General features: G+C 56.5%; 3 protein-coding genes across 6 annotated transcripts in view; 1 reads left to right on the top strand and 2 right to left on the bottom strand.

The window, feature by feature from the left end:
* Positions 1-248: 248 nt before the first annotated feature.
* On the bottom strand, positions 249-2648 carry MRPL54 (mitochondrial ribosomal protein L54). Its single transcript, XM_059060206.2, has 3 exons — positions 2040-2648; positions 1248-1404; positions 249-601 (listed from the first exon to the last, which is right to left on the bottom strand). The coding sequence occupies exons 1-3, from the start codon at positions 2155-2157 to the stop codon at positions 469-471; spliced, it is 408 nt and encodes a 135-aa protein (XP_058916189.1). The 5' UTR covers positions 2158-2648; the 3' UTR covers positions 249-468.
* Positions 2649-2952: 304 nt separating this feature from the next.
* On the top strand, positions 2953-10654 carry APBA3 (amyloid beta precursor protein binding family A member 3). 2 transcript variants are annotated; one of them, XM_059060189.2, is made up of 11 exons: positions 2953-3135; positions 3982-4584; positions 4672-4711; positions 7545-7690; positions 7822-7908; positions 8014-8175; positions 8536-8715; positions 8833-9045; positions 10007-10126; positions 10213-10353; positions 10431-10654. In XM_059060189.2, exons 2-11 carry the CDS (start codon positions 4009-4011, stop codon positions 10500-10502), a joined length of 1737 nt encoding a protein of 578 aa, XP_058916172.1. In that variant the 5' UTR covers positions 2953-3135; positions 3982-4008; the 3' UTR covers positions 10503-10654. The 2 variants fall into 2 exon arrangements, with proteins under 2 accessions (XP_058916172.1, XP_058916174.1); XM_059060191.2 differs by lacking the exon at positions 7822-7908 and having other exon boundaries at positions 2963-3135.
* Positions 10655-10741: 87 nt separating this feature from the next.
* Positions 10742-21276, bottom strand: part of TJP3 (tight junction protein 3) — a 30581-nt gene continuing 20046 nt past the window's right edge. For all 3 annotated transcript variants that reach the window (XM_059060177.2, XM_067033158.1, XM_067033159.1), the window contains exons 9-21: positions 20396-20454; positions 20091-20157; positions 19802-19958; positions 18831-18939; positions 18447-18684; positions 17651-17862; positions 16187-16282; positions 13811-13881; positions 13180-13390; positions 12991-13091; positions 12366-12653; positions 11350-11396; positions 10742-10972 (exon numbers count right to left, since the gene is read on the bottom strand). In XM_059060177.2, the coding sequence (XP_058916160.1) occupies positions 10870-10972; positions 11350-11396; positions 12366-12653; positions 12991-13091; positions 13180-13390; positions 13811-13881; positions 16187-16282; positions 17651-17862; positions 18447-18684; positions 18831-18939; positions 19802-19958; positions 20091-20157; positions 20396-20454 (1759 nt within the window). In that variant the 3' untranslated portion in view covers positions 10742-10869. The remainder of the gene's footprint in view (positions 10973-11349; positions 11397-12365; positions 12654-12990; positions 13092-13179; positions 13391-13810; positions 13882-16186; positions 16283-17650; positions 17863-18446; positions 18685-18830; positions 18940-19801; positions 19959-20090; positions 20158-20395; positions 20455-21276) is intronic.

Raw genomic sequence — 21276 nt, 5'->3', positions numbered from 1 at the left:
GCTTGAAAACCCTCCCCTTCGAGGATAGAGATTGAGGCCTCTTGGGCAACGCTAGGAATTCCAGGAATGAGGGAGAGCAGCTCAGTGAGGCCACGAGAAGATGGACCTGCAGACGCCTAGCAATCATTGAGGGTGGAGGCTGGGCCATGGGACCACTGGGTCTGAAGTGCCCACCTCCCCAATGCCTGCCCCAAGTCCCTCCTGGCCCCGACATGTGACAACACCCAGAGGCATCGGAGCCTGCCAACAACTGCCCCAAGAAGTCTTTATTGGCCCCCAGGGCCCTGATTCAGCCTCAATGCAGGGGCTACCCAGTAACCCCAGTGAGGGGGTAGTCTCCTCTGTTCTCGGAGAAGTCTGTTTTTCCAGAAAATAAAAAGTCCAGGGGGTGGGCTGGGGGAGGTACCCCCAACCCACCGCATCTCCTCCAGGTCACTGGAGGGTCAGGGTGCTCTGGTCCCTCCCCCGCTAGAACTTCTGGTTCTTGCTCAGCCGGTTGTGGCGCCAGATGTTGTGTTTCCGCAGCAGCCGCCAGTACTCCCGGGTCTCGGGGTCCAGCTCCTCCAGACTTTTTGGGGGACCCATGTTCATCTGGAACAGCCTGATGGGGAGTGGGCGGAGTCGGGGTTGCAGAGCAGCCCCCTTCCCCACGGCTCCCCCACCGCAGACCCCCTTGGCATGGGCAGCAGCAGGACTGGGCCCCACCAGGGCCTCCTGACCTCAGGGCAGTCCCTCCCCACCCTGAGGACATGGAACCACCCTGAGGACATGGAACAAGGGGGCGCCCCCATCCCAAGGGCGCTGGGATCTGAGGTGGGCGCACGCCAAACCTTCTGCCTCCTGGCCTTTGTCCGTGTCCCCTGCCCACCTGTAAGGCCTCCCCACCCACTCGCTCAACGTTTCTAAACTTCCCCCAGCTTGAAGGACTGACTGGCACGTGGCATCGGCTTCCACATCCTACCACTGCTCTCAGGGCCAAGAGCAAAATTCCCCCTGCAGCCCCTTGAAAGCTGGGCTCCATCAAGTTCCTGCCCTGTCTCCCCCTACTCTCCACCTTGCCTCCTGGGCTCCACTAACAAACCAGGTGCAGTTCTGCCTGGAGCCTTTGCACTGGCTGTTCCCGCCCACCTCTAAAGTTCTGTCCACGCACTCAGGTCTTGACTCACACACCACCTCCCCAGGGAAGCCCTCCTAGGTCCCCAGATTTGGTTAGCCAGGCCCTCCTTACCCAGTCCTGGCCCACTCACCACTCTGGGTACTCGGAATCCGGCTTCAGGACCACATCCTGGCCCTCCTTGTAGATGTTGACACCCATGGCGTGCGTGGTGAGCCGGATGGGGTCTGTACACACCTCTGGGCCCTTCAGGGCCTCACCGACCACAGCGCCTTTGCCCCCCTTAATGACTACGGTGGGGGAGAATCATTTCAGCCCAGCTCCACCCTCGGGAGGCCAGCTGTCCCTTTCTGCCCTGGCTGGACCCTGTCTGCTGCATTCAAAATGATTTTAACTGGGACACGGATACTGCATTAAATGACACTGATATTCAGAGTAACCAAGTCATTCCTCTTCAATCCCATTTTCATTCCGTTTATTTCACGAAGAAAGAGCCTCCGTTGGCTGCTCTGTGTCTTTAAAACCTCACTTCTGCCAAATCCCTCCTTTCAACAAAGGAGATCGGGCAAGGCTGTATCCAGAGAAAATTTAAATAACCTTGTTTTGGTTTTAATACTTAGATGGGTCCCAATTTCTGGTGATAACTTGCCAAAGGTGACTGATTTGGAGGCAGAAACGACATAGGGACCCAAGTTCACGACCTACTCCTACCCCCGCCCGCACATTAAAAAAACAAAAAACCAACTTGGGCCTGCGCGCCGAGTCCAATCGCGCCCTAGATACCTCAAACTGCGCCTGCGCATACAGCTTAGCCTCTATGCTTGCGCGCTGACTCTAGGACGTGCCTCGCCAACCAGCGCTTGCGCACTACCAACTCCCCAGTGTCCCTACCATTCCCATCTTGGTCCCTCCTAACCCAGCTCACCCGGTCTCTTGGCATAATCTCGTACGTGGAGTCTTACAGAAGCGGCGGGGTCCGGGAGCTCCCGAACCAGCCAGCCGGCCGAGCTCCACGTAGCACCGAAGAGGCGCCTGGTCGCCATGACGTATGCCGGCCGCCTGCACGTGCACGTTTCCGGAGGACGTCTGCTGCCGAGGGGTGCTTGGGAGTTGTAGGCTCCTAGAGATTGATGGGAAATGTAGTACTCCAGCCGTAAGCATACGTTAATTGTGAGTTCTTTAAACTGTTGTAGATATCCCCAGGTACTGCAAGAGGCGACTTCCAAAGGATGTCCGACTTCTTGCCCTTCAGTTACTTATCACTTACTTTAAGTATCACAACTTATACATCCTTGATTCTAGTCAATGAGCAATTACTGAAACCTAAAACTAATAAAAGTTAACACTATTATTGCGTTCATTATTTTCTAAATCTATTGCTAAATCTGTAACCAGCTCGATTTCGTTTAATTAGGAGGTAGGTACTATTATTATCCCTAGTTTACAATTGAGGAAGCCGGAAGTTTAGGGAGGTAAAGGTAAGCCAGGCGAGCCATTCGGCCGCCCTACTGAGTGCCACACAGGAAGTCTGTCTACAATATGGTCCTCGCGTCGCTTCCGGTGTCCCTGGACTCGAAAGGGTCCGCCTCTCACGCTCCTTTAGTATTTTCCAGTCCCATTTCTTCCCATTTGCCATCCCTTGGAATAATGAGCAAAGCCGTAGCAGTCAAGCAGTGGCTTCAAACCGCACTTTGCAGTTCAGGAAACAGGCTCAGAAGCCAGCCCGAGCTTTCACTGTGCGTAAATGAAGGTTCGGGATTCGAACTCACGGTTCCAACGTCTAGCGCCCCCGCGCGGCCAGGCTGGCTGAGAGAACTACATTTCCCAGTAAGCCCCGCGGGCGTGCGCGTGCCCAGTGGTCCAGGAGCGCTGCGCGGACAGATCTGCCAGCGCCCAGTCCGGGAATTGGCGAGCTGCGGTGACTGGCAGGACCGGACCAGCCAGGGAGCGGGGTCCTGGGGGCCGCGAGGGTTGAGGCCACCTCGGTTCGGGAAGTGACTGTGCCGGCGGAGCAGAGCGAGGTCTGGAGCCAGCGCCTGAGGTCACGGGTCTGAAGTGTTGAGTCTGGGGTCTGCTAGAGGACTGGGGTCTTAATTCAGCTTTAGGCTCGAGTTGTGTCTTCAGGCTGGGTCTGAGGGCCAGGTCTGAGTCTGGCGTCGATCTTGAGGGTGGCATTGGAGGTTTTGAGATGAGAGTCCGCTTTCTGGCATCTTGGAACTCTTAGTATTAAGTCTGAAATTCTGAGTCTAAAGTCTTGGACTGAGGTCTTGAGTCCTGGGTCTCGGCGACCTACACCGGTCGGGTCTATATAGTCAGAGTATGTCTCCAGCCTCCACATCCCCGGGGAGGAAGACTTGGAAGAACCAGGGCTGGGGTGAACAGGGTCCACGGATGGGGAGAGGTCTGGGGCAACGGGTACAGGGGAATCCCCCGGGGTTTGGAACCTGGGAAGCCACAGCCTTACAGCTGCTCATTCTGCACCTCAGTCTTCTCGTCTGTAAAATGAGGATCATAGCAGAACCTTCCTTGCAGGGTATGATGGGGATTAAATTATGTGTCCTGTATGAACACATACCAGGTGAGAGCCTGGTACCAAATTGGCAGCCAGGAAATCTCATCTTTTTTTTTTTTTTTTTTTTTTTAACAGTACGCGGGCCTCTCACTGTTGTGGCCTCTCCCGTTGCGGAGCACAGGCTCCGGACGTGCAGGCTCAGCGGCCATGGCTCACGGGCCCAGCCACTCCGCGGCACGCGGGATCCTCCCGGACCGGGGCACAAACCCACGCCCCCTGCATCGGCAGGCTGACCCTCAACCACTGCGCCACCAGGGAAGCCCTCGGAAATCTCATCTTTGATTCTCTCTTTCAGATGCTGGCTTGAGCCCAGGGTCCAGGCATGGAATTCCTGACAACCTCCCAACCCCCTCCAGGACCTCCAGCCATGGACTTGGAGGAGCCCAGGGACACACTTTCACCCTCTCAGGACCTCACCCCTGATTGCCAGTGGGACCCGGCACCAAGAGGCCCCGGCAGCCTGAGTCAGATGGAACTTGACGGGCTAAATATCCAGGACCTGCTTCAACAGTTTGAAGCTCTGCCAGGTGATCTGGTGGGCCTGTCCCCAGACGGACCCCCGTGCCCCTTGCACATTGCCACTGGCCATGGCCTGGCCCCTCAGGACATCACCGATGCCCATGGGCTCTTGTCCGCCGAGGCTGGCCGGGAAGACTTGCTGAGCCTTTTGCAGCAAGACGAGCGCCCTCCTTCCCAGTCAGGTCCACAGGAACCTCCAGACCCTACTCCTCGCCTGTTGCAGCCCCCTGATGACCCAGAGGGGGATATGGGCCCACAGGAGTGGGAAGAAGGAGACTCTGTCGAGCAGGACGAGGGCAGGAGCTCAAGCAGCTCCCCAGAACCCTGGCTGGAGACGGTACCTCTGGTCACTTCTGAAGAGCCGCCTGCCAGTGCCCAGGTAGAGCCCGCCCTGCCCTCCAGACCGCTTCACTGCTGGGAGCCAAGCAGGAGGACTCAGGCCTACCCCTCTTCTGTCTTCTTCCAGAGCCCCAAGACCCTGGCTTCCTACCCTGCCCTCCAGGAGGGTGAGTGTCCCACCCACCCTGGCCCCAGGGACTTCGGGGTTTCAGAACAGCCCGACTCAAGCTCCCAAAACCTGGCACAAAGTTTGCCAGTAACGAGTTGCTTCTAGAGAGGCTCTGGGGTTGCTTTTGAGTAGATTCCAGACACCTGAAAGAGAGACAGTCCTGAGAATGTTCTAGAATGAATAGGGAGCATTAGGGCAGACTTGGGAAATTGTAGCACTTGATTCTAGAGCAAGGGTTGGTAAATTACCATCCATGGACTTTCTGGTATGTTTTGTGAGCTAAGACGGCTTCTGCATTTTTATTTATTTATTAATTTTAAAAAGAATTTTTTTTTTTTTTTGGCCATGCCGCACAGCATGTGGGATCTTAGTTCCCCAACCAGGGATTGAACCTGCACCCCGCTGCAGTGGAAGCGCGAGTCCTAACCACTGGACCGCCAGGGAAGTCCCATGCATTTTTATTTTTATTTTATTTTATTATTATTTTAAAATTTATTTTTGGTTGTGTTGGGTGTTCATTGCTGCTCATGGGCTTTCTCTAGTTGCGGTGAGCAGGGGCTGCTCTTCGTTGCGATGTGCGGGCTTCTCATTGCGGTGGCTTCTCTTGTTGCAGAGCACGGGCTCTAGGTGCGCAGGCTTCAGTAGTTGTGGTGCACGCGCTTAGTTGCTCCATGGCATGTGGGATCTTCCCAGACCAGGGCTCGAACCCATGTCCCCTGCATTGCCAGGCAGATTCTTAACCATTGGGCCACCAGGGAAGCCCCCATGCATTTTTAAATGGTTGAAAAAACTTGAACGAAGAACATTTCTTGACAGGTGAAAACGATAGGCAATTCAAATTTCAGCGTCTGCAAATAAAGTTTTATCGACACAGACTCATGCCCATTCATTAGCATGTTGTCTGTGTCAGCTTTCATGTTACAACGGACAGACTGAGTAGTTGCAATGGAGACCACCTGGCCCACAAAATAAAAAATATTTACTCGTTGGGCCTTTGCAGAAAACCTTGCCAGTCTGCTCTCAAGGCATGAGAAGTACCTGTTCTGGACACCTGGAATGTTCTAGAACATTCTCCCACACACTATCTGAGGCGCTAGGTCAAAGAACAAGTTCTGTGGTTGTGGGAAAGGAAGCTGGTTTGAACTTGTAATTCCAAGAAGGTTCTAGAGTCATAGGTGGAGCTGTGATTCACCTAGAGAGTTTCAGAACCTAGCATTTTGCCTGTGGTTCTAGATTAAAGTGACCTCAGCTGATGAGGGTGTTCTGGAATGATGAACAGAGCTGTCAGGTTCTACCCAGACTGGGGAGTTCTAGAATCATGGAGTGAATAGAATTTATCTCTGGTTCTAGACCTTTAGGAGCTGTACTAGAACTGGGCAGAACTGTCCAATTCTAGAAAGTTCTACAGCTATGCAACAGAAATAGAATTTGAGCCCCATGTAACTTGAAATTTTTTAGTTATCCACATAAAAAAAGCAAACACTTAAAATTAACTTTAATAACATTTAAATTAAGTCCGTATATTTAAAATATTATTTCAACATGCAATCAACATTTTATAATTTTACATTTTTTTTAATGAGAGCTTCTAAATCCGGCGTGCATTTTACACTTACAGCACATCTAAGTCCAGACCAGCCACATTTCAAGGGCACAATACCCACATGTGCCTGGTGGCTACCATATTGGATGGTGCAGTTCTAGAACCCAGAGCAGAGTTATTTGTTGTTCTGGAATGCTTAGATCATGAAGGACAGTGGGCAGAACTGGCTATCCTTTAAGTTCATGGGAATGTGGTTTCACTCCCTGTGGCCTGTGGTTCTCCAAAAGCAATAGCTATTGGTTAGAATATTCTAGAATCACTGGCACTGCTGTCTGGCTCTAGGTTGCTCAGAGAATTCTAGAGCCATGGGGGCGAAGCTTTTTGTGGTTCTGGGCTGGGTTGGGGGGATTCTAGAACCATGAGCAGAGTCATTCGTTTCTGGATTGTTCAGATAATTCTTAGAATTGCCCAGTGCATCTGCAGTTGTGAGTTTGTGAGGGGACTCTAGAACCACAGGAGGAGCTTCCCAATGCTGTCTTGATCAAGACGTCCTGGAATCACGTAGTGGAAAAGCGTGATTCTGGAGCAGTGTAGGTTTCTAAAATCCCAGGCAGAATTCTGTGGTTTGAGACGTGTCAGGAAGTTCTAGAATCACAGATCAGGAACCACCTGGGTTTCTGGACAGTATGAGAGTCTGAGGTATGTGGACAGTTGCCTCTTTCTACTCTGTTTGGGCAGTTCTATGACCATGGAGTAGAGTTGTCTGTGGTCCTGGGCCGATAGAGAATTCTAAGGCAGTGGGCAGAGCTGACTGGCTCTAGATTGATTGGGATTCCAGAACCATCCAGCAGAGTTGACTATGGTTCTATAATGTCAAGGGTTTTAGAAATAGGAGTGGGACTGTCTGGTTCTAGCCTGATTCCTGGAATTCTAGCAACACAGGGAGGCGCTGTCTGTGGGCACTAGAGCTGTTTCTGGCCGTGGTTCTGGATGCAGAGCCTGCCCCTGAAACCGCGTCCTCTGCCTGGGAGTCCTTGAGCTGTGGGCAGAGACGGCTCTAGACTGATGGAGGGCTCTACATCCGTGAGGGCTGAACCACCGATCTGTGGCTCCGGCTGATGGGGTGGCTCCGGGACCGTGGGCAGACATGGTGTGGCTCCAAGTGCCAACCTGCAGGGCAGAACTCTCTGCGCTTCCAGACCATTCAGGGCTCTGGGCAGAGCCCGCAGGGGTGGGCGAGCCTGGCAGAGGTTCAAGGGGGCTGACCCGCCTCTGCTGTCACCCGCAGCGTCCGGCCCCTGTGACCACGAAGACCTCCTAGATGGTGTCATATTCGGGGTCAAATACCTGGGCTCCACCCAGCTGGTGTCCGAGCGAAACCCGCCCCCCAGCACGCGCATGGCGCAGGCCCAGGAGGCCATGGACCGCGTCAAGGTGAAGCCAGGGGCCAGCAGGTGGGTGGGCGGGTAGGTGGGCTGCAGGCCGGGTCCCCCGAGGCCCTCTGAGCCTGGCGGGTCAGAGTCTGGGATTTTTGGGGCCTCCACGTCCCACCCCGCCCCCCGCAGGCCCCCGATGGGGAGACCCAGCCCATGACAGAGGTAGACCTCTTCGTCTCCACCAAGAGGGTCAAGGTTCTGACGGCTGACTCCCAGGTACAGGGCCCAGGCCTGGCCTCTGGGGCGTGGGCGCCTCCGCTGAGGGTGAGGCCGAGCGAGGCCCCCGCAGCCCACCCAGCCTGGTCTCCCCGCCCCCTCCAGGAGGCCCTGATGGAGCATGCCCTGCAGACCATCTCCTACATCGCCGACATCGGTAGCGCCCTGGTGCTCATGGCCCGGCGGCGGCTGGCCCAGCGGCCGGCGCCCCAGCCCCGCAGCCGCCGGCTCTACAAGATGATCTGCCACGTTTTCCACTCAGAGGACGTGAGCAGCGGGCTCCGGGTGTCCTGAGGGCGAGGGGGGCTCACAGCGGCCCCTGCTCTCCGCCAAAGCCCCACCCGGCCACACTGCCACCCCGGCGTCCTTCCATCCTCACCCTCCTGAAGGCCCTGAGCCATATATTCCAGGCCTTCCTGTAAGAGCCTGAGACTGACAGCGATCTCCCCAAACCCTCCCTGCCCCAGGCCTGTCTCCTTTCTCCCCCACCTAGATTCTCGGCCAGCGGCTGGCGGGCCAGTCCCACTTGGGGGTGGATGGGCTGGTGGTAGGGATGTCAGTGGCTGGGGGGGGGCGGACCTGAAGGAGGTGGGTGGGACCCCCAGAGAGGTGCCGCCCACCCCACAGGCCCAGCTCATCGCCCAGGCCATCGGCCAGGCCTTCGCCGTGGCCTACAGCCAGTTCCTGCGGGAAAGTGGAATCAACCCCAGCCAGGTGGGCTCCCAGCAGAGCCAGGGGGCCACGGGCCCCGGCCACCTCCACAACGGGGACCTCGACCACTTCTCCAACAGCGAGAACTGCAGGGAGGTGAGCAAGCGGGTCCCCCACCCCGGCCCACCGAGTGGCCCTGAAGCCCTCCCGCGCCCACCACCCCATCTCCTACCTCCTCCAAGCAGCCCTCAAGCACCACCTGTGACCCCCCAGGTGTGCATCGAGAAACGCCGGGGTGAGGGTCTGGGCGTGGCCCTAGTGGAGTCGGGCTGGGGCTCCTTGCTGCCCACGGCCGTCATCGCCAACCTGCTGCACGGGGGCCCCGCCGAGCGCTCAGGGGCCCTCAGCATCGGAGACCGCATCACCGCCATCAACGGGACCAGCCTGGTGGGGCTGCCTCTGGCCGCCTGCCAGGCTGCCGTCCGCGTGAGTCCTCTGGGGTGGCCGGGGCAGAGGGCCTGCGAGGGCCCCGTAGGTGGCAGGCCCCCCCTCCCCACGTGCCTGGGAAAGTGAGCCCGAGGCCAGGTCTCTGTGTCTCAGTCCCGAAGGGGCAAGTAGAGCTTCAAGTCCTACCCGCTCCCGTGCACTTTGGGAAACTGAGGCTCAGAGAGGGTAAGTCCAGGGACACCGCTCTGCTGCGGGAGCAGGACTGGAACACAAGGCCTTTCCTCTCTGCCACGAGGCAGCAAGCGTATTCTTGAGTCTTGACCCTCATTGCCCAGATGGGGAGACTGAGGTCCAGAGATGGGGAGGGGCCTGGCCAGGCCAGAAGGGCAAGTCTGACACGGTTCACGCAGTGTGTTACTGAGTGCTTGTAACCCTGCCTTGTGGGCACTGCTAGAACCTTGCTTTTGACCGTGAGGAAACTGAGGCGCAGTGAGGTGAGAGGTGGCACAGCTCTGACTCCAAGGCCGCCAAGCTCTGGTCTGCATTCTTTTTTTTTTTTTTTTTTTAATTTATTTATATTTTTGGCTGTGTTGGGTCTTCGTTGCTGTGCGAGGGCTTTCTCTAGTTGCGGCGAGCGGGGGCCACTCTTCATCGCGGTGCGTGGGCCTCTCACTATCTCGGCCTCTCGTTGCGGAGCACGGGCTCCAGACGCGCAGGCTCAGTAGTGGTGGCTCACGGGCCCAGTCGCTCCGCGGCATGTGGGATCTTCCCGGGCCGGGGCACGATCCGTGTCCCCTGCATCGGCAAGGCAGATTCTCAACCACTGCGCCACCAGGGAAGCCCCTGGTCTGCATTCTTAACCGCTTCTCAGCGGGTCTTGTAGAATCTATAGGTTCCATTTCATGAGTGGGTAAACAGGCCCAGGAGGAGCTGCAGCTCCACAGGAAGTCTGGCAGCCCCCTGGAGGCCCAGCCAGGCCAACAGCCCCCATCCTGCACAGGAAGTGAAGTCTCAGACACTGGTGACCCTCAGCATCGTCCACTGCCCGCCGGTCACCACGGCCATCATCCGCCGGCCCCACGTCCGCGAGCAGCTGGGCTTCTGCGTGGAGGATGGCATAGTGAGTCCCCAGCCCAGGCACCGGGTGTGGGGTGGGCGGCCCCAGGCATGGCCCCCTGAGCAGCGTGGCCCTTCCTGTCCCCCCAGATCTGCAGCCTCCTCCGGGGTGGCATTGCCGAGCGCGGGGGCGTCCGCGTGGGGCACCGCATCATTGAGATCAACGGGCAGAGTGTGGTGGCCACGCCCCACGCCCGCATCATTGAGCTGCTCACGGAGGCCCACATTGAGGTGCGCTAGCGGGGGTGGTGGGCGGGGCCTGAGTGGGAGGAGGCCGCCTCCAGCTGCCGCCTCCTCTCCGCCCCCAGGTCCACATCAAGACGATGCCTGCTGCCACCTACCGCCTGCTCACAGGCCAGGAGCAGCCGGTGTACCTGTGACCGGCCACCTTCCCCCCACCACTGTGCCTTAGCCCCCGCCGGCCCTGGAACTCTGTCCGCGGACCCTCCTCGGCTGGCCAGGGCCCCAAAAGTTTCTTGGTTCTATATTATTTTCTTATGTAAAAAAATTAAAAGCTTATTGAATGGGCAAAGTCTCAGATCTGGGTCTGTGGGTTTGAGGGAGGAAAGGCATGCACCCTACTCTGGCCTCTTGTCCCTGGAAGTCACTAGAAGCCAGTGCTGTGAAAATACTCCATTTATTAAAGACCGGGCAGAGGGAGGCAGGTTTCCAGGTTCTGTGTGGGAAGCTGAGTCTCAGCTCCAGGGAGAAAAAGGTAGGATAGGCCAACTGGCCACCTGGGAGGGGTCACAGGTCAGTGGCCGGTCCCCAGTCATAGCCATCTTCGTCAGAGGACTCCACATCTCGGGCTCGTGTAAACTTTTTCCTCAGAGCATCCCGCTCATATGTCCTGGGGATCAGAAAATAGAACAGAGGCTGTGGGTGGGAAGGGTGTGGACTTACCTACCATTATCTGAGTTGACTCTGGGCTAGGCACAGTGAGTGCAGTCAGAGATGAGCAAGACTGACAGACTCCTACACATCCTTCAAAGCCCACTCCAAATTCCCCTCCTTCGGGGAGCCCTCCCAATCCTCCCAGGAAGAGGATTCCTACTCCCATGACCCTGACTACATGGGGCTTGGAGTGGCTCTGCCTGGCTCTGTCTCACTCAGTAGGCTCCCAGCACCACGAAGGCATAGCTTAGTTCTAGGTCTCTTCTCCACCCCACACCCTGAGTCCCAGGGGGAGGGTTGAGGTCCCCCAATGTGGAGTACAGGGGCTCTTACCGCATGCTGTCCTGTCGCCGTTGACCCTGTGGGTGGCGGCCATCCACCTTGCAGAGGGAGAAAGGAAGTTAACACTTATCCCCCAAGTATGATAAACTGGGATGAGTAACCACCCCATCCCACCTCTCCATCTTTGCCCCTGGCAGTGCTACCCACAGGCTTTCTCCTTGACCCCACAGAAGTCTGGAGCCCCTCCCCAGTTTTAAATGAGAAAACAGCCTGGGACAGGGGAAGGCCTTGGCTGTGATCTCCCAGCCTGTCAGCAAAGGGGGAGTGGGGTTTCCCATCTGTGACTTTCCTCAGAGGGCTGTTGTCAGGAGTTCATAAATGAGTTTGTATATGTCAAGTGCTTAGAGGAGAGCCTGCCCCATAATCAGGATGCCACAGACAGTTGAGGAGGTCGGGTACCACACAACCCCACAGAGCACCATTCTACCAGAGACGACATAGATTCGTACATTTTTTACATTTCCCTAGAGAGGGTCTGGAGGAAATCTGTCGAATTCACAGAAAGGCACCTTGGAGGCTGAGGCAGCAGCACAGAGAATAAGTGCTAAGTCAATATTTGCTATTGTTAAACACCCGACTCCCGTGGGCTGGGACTTGGACTAAAGTGTATTCTATTTAAACAACAAGCTTGTGGGGCTTCCCGGGCGGTCCAGTGGTTAGGACTCTGAGCTTCCACTGCAGGGAGCCCGGGTTCGATCCCTGGTCAGGGAACTAAGATCCCACAAGCTGCGGGGCCAAAAAACAAAACAACAACAGCAACAAAATAACAAGCTCGTGATGTCAAGACTTCACCATCAACCCCTGTAACTCAGATAAGGAAACTCATGCAGAGGTTAAATATTTGCTTTAAGTGACTCAGTGGTTCAGATACCCTAGATCCAGGTCCCAGCTACTGATCTGGTCGGGGACGTATCTGTTCCTCGAGATCCTGGCGGAAAATAGGCTCCCTACCTCTCTCAGCCCCATCCCGAGACCCTTGCTGGGGCCAGCCTGGTGCTCTGGCTCACCTGGGTCTCCTGGTGACCCAAGGGTCTCCCGTGATCTTGCAGGATCCGAGGCTCATCCTCCAGCACGGGCTCCGAGGACCGGGCCAGGGCTGGCACCAGGGGCCCCTCGCCCACGTCCGTGTGGGGCCCACCCTCGCCGTCCGTGTAGGCGCCGCCGTCCGTGTAGACGCCGCCCTCACCGTCTGTCTCATAGTCGCTGTTGAGCCGGCTGTCACAGCTCAGATCCGCGGAGCTGTCAGCCAGGCTGCGATGAGGGAGGTCCAGGTTGTCCTCTGAGGAGCTGTCCAGCTGCGGGTGCACATGGCCTGGCTGAGCCGAGCCCCGGCCCTCCCTGATCTTAGAGAAAACCCCAGACCCGGGACACCACCTTTCAAACTCCAGTCCTCAACCTCAAATTGAGCCTTAACCCTTGACCCCAAGGTGAGTTCTGACCATGGACCTTGGTCCAGACTGAGCCCCCAAATCTGAGCTGAGCCCCAACCCTGACTCCAGCGTCAGGAGAAGACCCCAATCCCATCTCACCCCAGGAACCAGGTCCAGACCCTAGCCTCAGGTCAAATCTGGGCCTTGGCCATGGCCCCTAACCCAGCCCTAACTGCGACTGTTCCCAAACCCTGACGGGTACCTGGTCCTCGGCCGTCCAGATGGGCCGCGTCTGCTGCTCGCGGATGACAGCCTTGAGCTCTTGGTACCAGGAGTCGCTTGTGCCCTGCAGGGGGATGGTGGCTGCAGGCGGGGGGGAGGGGCATCGGCATGGCTGGGAGACTCAGGCCAGGACCCACCGCCGACCCCAGACCCTCAGCTTCCGCCCCACCTGTGAAGAGGTGGTCACTGTGCTTCCTCAGCTTCTGGGCCTGAGCGTAGAGGCGGCGGGAGCTGCGGCGGGAGGCGGGGGCCAGCCATTGGCGCAGTGCCTTGAGGGCTGTCCGGCTCTCGGGGACACAGAAGACCACGATTGGGTAGTACTGCACGTAGTTAAGGCGCTCAATGGCTGAGGGTGTCACGTCCAGGAGTGCGTGTTTGTCCTGGGCCGGGCCAATGTTGGGGGCCGTGGGAGAGGAAGACAGAGAGACAGTGGAGGGAGAAACACCCAGAGACAGAGCATGAGAGACAGGTGAAGAATCAGAGAGACAGAGATGAAGAGCCTGAGGTCAGAGTGGACCCCAGCCTCTCACATCTGCAGGCCAGCATGTTGGGATGGGGCTCGGTGACAGCCCAGGCCACAGTGTCTTGAGCACCAGAGCCCCAGTTTGAGTCTCCGCCTCTTCCCAGGACTTGCTGCTGTGTGACTCTGGGCAGGATCCATCTCCCTCAAGTCCCCCACATCACAAAGCCTCCAAGAGGGGTAACACCACACTTGCGGGGTGTGGGGCCAGAACAGGTTGGAGGCCTGGGCCTCGGTTTCCCCATCCGTGAAATGGGACCCACAGCAGAGCCTTGCTTACTTTCTCTGCAATCACCCGCACGGTGTCCAGTTTGATGATCTTGGAGGGGCTGTCGGTCCTTGACATGCTCTCTGTGGAGGGGAGAGGCGACTGGCAGCTTCGGGAGGGCAGTCCACTGGCCCTTCAAATTCATGTCTCCCTGCCCCTCCCCTGCTCAAGAACCCACCATGGCTCCCCATGGCCCTTGAGAGAAATCCTAATGCCAGCAGCAGCAGCAGCAGCAGCAGCAGCTCCTGCTGGCGCCACTCCTGACACCACACTGGGTCCCCTCCTGACCACGACCCTCACCTCCTCCTCCTGAACAGGAGTGGCTGTTACTGGCAGATGGGGAAACTGAGCCAGGGACATACGGTCACCAGCTCAGAGGCACTGAGCCAGCGACTGGCATGATGGGGAGACGGATGCATAGTCTGTGCTCTACACACTCACTTTCCCAGGCTCGGTCCCAACTCTGGGCCTTTGCTTGGGCTGTGACCCCAGAGAAGCTACTCTCCCATCCCCTACTTGTCCTCTAGGACCTGAGATGGAGTACTGCTTCCTCTAGGAAGCCCTCCTAGATTGCATGGCAGCTGAGGGAGAAGGCACGCTGGGGCCTAAAAGGAGGGGGATGCATACTTGCGTTTTTTCTCTTTGTTGTGGTAAAATGTGTGTAACGTAACATGTACCACCTTTACCATTTTTAAGTGCACAGCTCAGTGGCATTGAGTACAGTCACACTGTGGTGCAACCATCCCCACCGTCCACCTCCAGAACTTTCTCATCTTCCCAAACTGAAGCTCCGTCCCCAGGAAACACTGACTCCCCATCCCCCTCCCCCAGCCCCTGGCCCCCACCATCTACTTCCTGTCTCTGTGGATGTGACTCCTCTGGGGACCTCCTGTGAGTGGAATCAGACAGTGTTTGTCTTTTTGTATCTGACTCATTTCACTGAGCATCATGTCTCCAATGTTAATCCATGTTGTAGTGAGTGTCAGAATTTCCTTCCTTTTTAAAGGCTGAATAATATTCCGTGGTGTGCATGGAGCATGTTTTATTTATCCATCACCTGTCGATGGACACTTGGGTTGTGTCCATCTTTTGGCTGCTGTGAATCATGATGAATCTTCATGTACAAGTATCTGTTCAAGTTGCAGCTTTCAGTTCTTTTCACATGTCACAAAAAAATTGTTTTAACTTCTTTTCAACCATTTAAAATATATCAATACCATTCTTGGGCTTCCCTGGTGGTGCAGTGGTTAAGAATCCGCCTGCCAATGCAGGAGACATGGGTTTGAGCCCTGGACCAGGAAGATCCCACATGCCATGGAGCAACTAAGCCCGTGTGCCACAGCTACTGAGCCCGTGTGCCACAACTACTGAAGCCCGTGCACCTAGAGCCCATGCTCCACAACAAGAGAAGCCACTGCACTGAGAAGCCCGCGCACCTCAGCAAAGAGTAGCCCCCACTCGCCGCAACTAGAGAAAAGCCCACGTGCAGCAACGAAGATCCAATGCAGCCAAAAATAAATAAATAAAAGAGCCACACCTATTTCAAAAATAAAATAAAATAAAATATATCAATACCATTCTTTTTTTAAAAAATTTATTTATTGTTGGCTGCCATTGGGTCTTTGTTGTGGCACGCGGGCTTTCTCTACTTGCTGTGAGCGGGGGCTACTCTTCGTTGTGGTGTGCTTCTCTCATTGCAGTGGCTTCTCTTGTTGTGGAGCACGGGCTCTAGGTGCACGGGCTTCAGTAGTTGTGGCTCGCAGGCACTAGAGCACAGGCTCAGTAGTTGTGGCGCATGGGCTTAGTTGCTCTGCAGCATGTGGGATCTTCCCAGACCAGGGCTTGAAACCCTGTCCCCTGCATTGGCAGGTGGATTCTTAACCACTGAACCACCAGGGAAGTCTCTGAATACCATTCTTAATCAGCAGGCTGAATAAAAACAGCCATATTTGGCCCAGGAGCTGTAATTTGTTGATTCCCTACTCTGGCTTAATTGTTCCTGCAGTTGTTCATTTTTGGTCTCCTCAGGAGACCCTGTGTATTCGTTCGATGCTGTGTCTATAGCTCAATAGACAAATCTCTTGAACAAATAGACAACTGGCAATTGTCCAATTGGCTCCATTGGCAATGGCTGCTTGGTGAACTGTGTTAAGAAGGATTCTGAGGCTCTATCCAGGTAAAGGGTGGCAAGATTGATTGAGGATGTCTGGCCCAGGGGTTGGAGGGGGTGCTGGCGGCTGATCTGCCTCATGTTTGGCATGGTTGTTCTAACTCTTTCCTCCAAACAGCATCATTAGCAGCCCCCTTATCAAGCTGCCTCAACCCCAGGCTGGGAAAGGGTTATGAAATGATTCACCAATGAGGTTGCTATGGGACCTGGTTTCTCACCTGCAATTTCAAACTCGTCAGGCATCTCAGCAGTCAACTTCTGCATAGCAATGTCAGCCACAGGTCCCAGGATCACCACCGGCCGCTTGAAACTGGCTGCGGGGCAGAGAATCAATGACAAGAATCAGGATCCCATGCAGGGCAAAGGCTGCTAGCCTCTTGTGCAACTGCCTCTCCACTTTCTCCATAGTAGATCTAGCCAGGCCCATAGCTGCCCAGCTAAAGACTACAACTCCCAGTCTCCCTTGAAGCTAAGGATGGCCATGTGACTACATCCCGGCCAATGGGATGCAAGCAGAATGATGTGGGAAATCTGGGTTGTATCCTTCAAGGGAAGGTGTGAGACCTCTTGGCCTTCTTATACTGAGACTGTTACTTGAAAAGGAAACTTCTTGTTTATACAATTTGGGGTCTGTCAGAGCAGCTGAACCCAGCTAACTCAGTGATTCGCAACTACCATTACAACCCTCAGGCCACATCCGGTTCACTGCCTGTTTTTGTAAATAAAGTTTTATTGGCACAAAGCCACATCCGGCATGTCCCCTCTCTCCGGCCTTCCTGCAGAGTTGAGTCATTTGGACAGAAACCATCTGGCCTGCAAAGCCTAAAATACTGTCTGGTCCCTTGCAGGAAGAGCTTGTTTGACCCCTGGCCTCACCAATACTCCCTTTTACCAGTGAGGAAGTGGGTGCAGAAGGCATCTTGGCCGGAGAAAAGCAGGTAAGCAGACTGCTCGTTACACCTGACCCTTTTCTCTTTTTCTCCTCTCCTTCCAGGCCTCTCTCTTGCTCTTAAAAACTAGATACATTCAGATTTCTAAACTTTCGTTGGCTGGGGGTAGAAATTAAGTACGTAAACTTTTAATTTATTTTTTATTTATTTTTGCGGTACGCGGGCCTCTCTCACTGTTGTGGGCTCTCCCGTTGCGGAGCACAGGCTCCGGACGCGCAGGCTCAGCGGCCATGGCTCACGGGCCCAGCCGCTCCGTGGCATGTGGGATCTTCCCGGACCGGGGCACGAACCCGCGTCCCCTGCATCGGCAGGCGGACTCTCAACCACTGCGCCACCAGGGAAGCCCAGTACGTAGCCTTTTATGTTTGAGTCTTTTTCGTCTGGACAACGGACCAGCAGCTGGAAAGCAGCTCAGCCATTTCCCGTCCTGGGTCACCTGCTATTCCAACCCTCCCGCCGTTTTCTTTAAAAAGCCTCAGCACCTGGTTTTAATCCTTCTGCCTTGAGGCTGTGGGCAAGAGTCTCTTCCCTTCCTGAAATCAGAATGAGGTGTATTTTTACCCCTGGTTCTCGGGTAGGGAAAGGATCTATGTGCTGGTTTTGTGCGTGTGTATTTTCATCCTAAAGTAACCCAAAGGGGGTATTTTGGGTGGAAGGAGAGAGGTAAGGATTGTGGCTTCTGAACACTCTTACTTGAGGCCCCCACCCCCGGCCCCTCCCACCCTGGCCCACCTTCTCGAAGCACCACGCGTTCATATGGCGGGTAATGACCCTGTCTGGTCAGAGCCGACAGATCCTCACGGCTCCGATGGGTCGTCTTCTTGGCTCCCCGACGAAGACCCCGCAGCCGCCAGAATTCAGCCCGTGTGCTGGAGCCCGCTGAGGCTCCAGGCCCAACCCCCACGGCCCGCTGGGCAGCCTCCAGACTGGCCAGCTGCTCTGCCCTGGAGAGAAGAGAGGAGATGAGTGAGCCCTGGGGTCCAGCATCACAGCCCCAAAGATGTCCAAGACCTAATCCCGGGACCTGTGAATATGTCACCTCTCACGGCAAAGGGGACTTTGCAGGTGGGGTTAAGGTCCCTGAGACGAGGAGGACCCTGGATTCCCCGGGGGGCCTAGTGTCCTCACAGGGTCCTTCTAAGAGGGAGGCGGGAGGGTCAGAGGCAGAGAGAGACGGGAGAGGCTGCGCCGCTGGCTGTGAGGATGCAGGGGGGAGCCGCGAGCCAGGGATGCGGCGCCTCTAGAAGCTGGGAAAGGCGGGAACCGCTGCTGCCCTGGAGCCTCCGGAAGGACCGGCCCTGCCCACACCTGCATTTAGCCCCGTGGGACTCCTTTCTGACCTCCGGAACATGAGAGGATAAAAGTGTGTTGCTCAAAGCCCCTAGGTTTGTGGTAATTTGTTACAGCGCCTGAAGGAAACTCACACAAGCACTGACTGGTCAGCCCTGAGTCTTCTGAGCTCCCCAGAGTGAATCACCAAGGATGCTAAGTAGTGATGCTGTGCCCTGTTGCAGTGGGCGGTCCCCACCTGCTCTGGTTGGGGATGATGCCCCGCTCTTTCTCCCGGAGGTCACGCCCCATGCGCACCGCCAGCCAGTGGCCTCCGCGGGCGTGGCTCTGCCCAGGCCCGGGGTACAGCGTGTCCAGCACGTGGAAGACGTCTCCGCGGGTGAAGCCCAGGCCAGATGGCGGGCTGGGCTCCATCTCAAAGTGCATGCGGATGTAGAAGGAGTCGCCCACGCGGGACTGCACCATCTTCTGGAAGACTGTGGACAGGGAGGCTCCGTGAGCTAGCAGGGCCACCGCCCAGACCCGACCCCTCCTCCCCAGGGCCTGGCCGTGGGTCCCAGCTGCACTGTCACATACACACACGCTCTCACACACTCACACACATACACTCACACACACTCACTGTCCTGCTTCCGCTGTGTCACCAGCTCCACCTCCTCGCCCGGGGGCAGCTGCAGCAGGAACTGCACGGCCTCCTCCCGGGTCAGGTTCTGGAATGGAGTATCGTTCACCTGCCGGGAAGTGGGTGCAGGGGTGGGACAAGGGCACAAGATCTCAGCTCTTCCTCCAGACAAAGCCCTCCACCCAACTCCTTCCAGAGCTGCTGTCAAGAGCCCCAGAGATTGGGGGACGGCTTTCCGAAAGGGGCGCTGCCCTGTGGCAGCCTGGGCATCACACACACACACACACACACACACACACACACACACGTGAAGGTCCGGCCCAGAAACCAGGATACAGGGAATGCAATCAGTACAGGCATAACCGAGGCTCTGTGGGTTGGGGTTGCCAACATCAAGACCTGGGAACGAGGGGTCACAGCTGTGACAGGACCCGGACACTGGGGAGAATTTTGTGATACTTGAAAGAGTCAAGACACACATGCGGTCGTGACAGGGACACAATATACAGATCCGGGCAGCAGGTCACAGACACTGATGATCATGGAGGTAAAGACACAGCAAGAAGGCGCGACCTGGATAAGGCCACGACCCGGACACGGGAGACGGGAGGTGGCACAGAAAGGGACTGTGGATGGAGGCAGGCATCGAGGGTGCGGCCCAGGCAACGTGGTCAGGACACGGTCAACTCAGTGACACAAACAAGGAGACTGTGACATCGATAACGAGGCAGCGACCTGGGACAGGTCGTGAGCTGCACATCGAGGTCATGACATTGACAACGAGGGTGCGACATGCGCAAGGTCATGACCCAACCATCAAGGTCATGCCCCAGGCTTGGGAAGCCCTTAAAATGTTTGAATGTCTCTGGGGGGGTCTTGTCAGTCCCCAGGGGGTCCCCGGGGGTGGACACACAAGCAGTAACAGACTCGGGTACCACCCAGCAGGCCCACCACCAGCCTCCCCCGCTCACCTGCAGAATCTCATCTCCCTCCTGGATGCCCTGCCCGTCAGCCGGGCTGCCCGCCTGCACCCCGGACACGAAGATGCCCACGTCATTGCCTCCGGCCAGCCGCAGCCCAATGTTTGCGCCCTTGAGGAAGCGGACCACTCGTGAGGCGGGGCTGTACCTGAGCAGTGAGGCAGACAGGGCTTCAGGCCGTGGATGGGAGAGCCCGACCCCCATGCTGGTGCGAGAAGGCAGGTGATGGGAACCGGGAGGCAGCCCCGGGTGTGCCCGGGCTCTGTCCTGGGGTCCGTACCCGTGGTCCTCCACGCTCTGACCGCCGGGCACGCTGTGCATGTCACAGCTCCTTTGCCTCGGGGAGTCTGAAAGGGAACAGCCAGTTTTTCCCCCGAGCACACGGACTGGTCCAGCCGCCAAACCTTTGCAGGGGGGTGTCCCTGCCCCTTGGAATGCAGCCCCCAGCCCCCCGCTTCTCCCCAGGGAACTGTCCCTGGCCTCTTAGGTCCGTGCCAGCCTTCCCCGCTCGGCTCGGTACAGCCTCATGGGCTGCGATCAGAAAAGTCAGAGGAGGGGTGTTCAGAGTCACCACCCTCTGCTCACCTGGGTCTGACGCAGTCCTAGAATCCACTGAGCTTTCTTGCCGAAGCTGGGGGCTCTCCCTGGTGGGGAACAGATTTGGGGTGAGGTGGGGGTGGTGGGGGGATGTTGAGCAGTAATTTTTAGAAGAATTTTAATTTATCGGCACTCGGGTTCTAATCCTGGTCCTGCCCCTCTGCAGCTGTGTGACCTCCGGCCCTCTGCTTCCCCTCTCCGAGCCCCAGTTTCCTCCTCCGAGCCCTGGGATGGCTGAGACGGGTCAAGGCCTCAAAATGAGGTAAGCCTGTGACAAACAGTCATGTTTATTGTTTTAATATTAGTGAAAAGTTATAGAAGGTGCTCTTGACCCAATGTCTGTGTCCCCCCAAATTCATATGCTGAAGTCCTAACCCCCAGTGGGATGGCTTAGGAGGCGGGCCTTTGGAAGTGACCAGGTTTAAATGAGGTCATGAGGGTGGGGCCCCCATGATGGGATTAGTGTCCTTATAAAAGATACCAGAGATCACTCTCTCCACCGTGGGAACACACAGCAGGAAGGCGGCCGTCCATGGGCCAGGAAGAGGCCTTCACCAGGAACCGGCCATGCCAGCACCCTGGCCATGGACTTCCGGCCTCCTGCCTATGGTATTTTGTTAAACAGCCTGAGCAGACTAACACAGAGTTAAACCACAGGACGGAAAGAAAGTTCCCTGCAAAATCAACCCACTGTTAGCACAGAAGAGTTACTTTCCAGATCCTTCAGATGCTTTCAAAGAAACAGTGAGGGGCTTCCCTGGTGGCGCAGTGGTTGAGAGTCCGCCTGCCGATGCAGGGGACGCGGGTTCGTGCCCCGGTCCGGGAAGATCCCACATGCCGCGGAGCGGCTGGGCCCGTGAGCCATGGCC

The sequence above is a fragment of the Kogia breviceps genome, chromosome 4, assembly GCF_026419965.1.
Source record: "Kogia breviceps isolate mKogBre1 chromosome 4, mKogBre1 haplotype 1, whole genome shotgun sequence".
NCBI classification, from domain to species: Eukaryota; Metazoa; Chordata; class Mammalia; order Artiodactyla; family Physeteridae; genus Kogia; species Kogia breviceps.
This window is presented reverse-complemented; position numbering and strand designations above follow the sequence as displayed.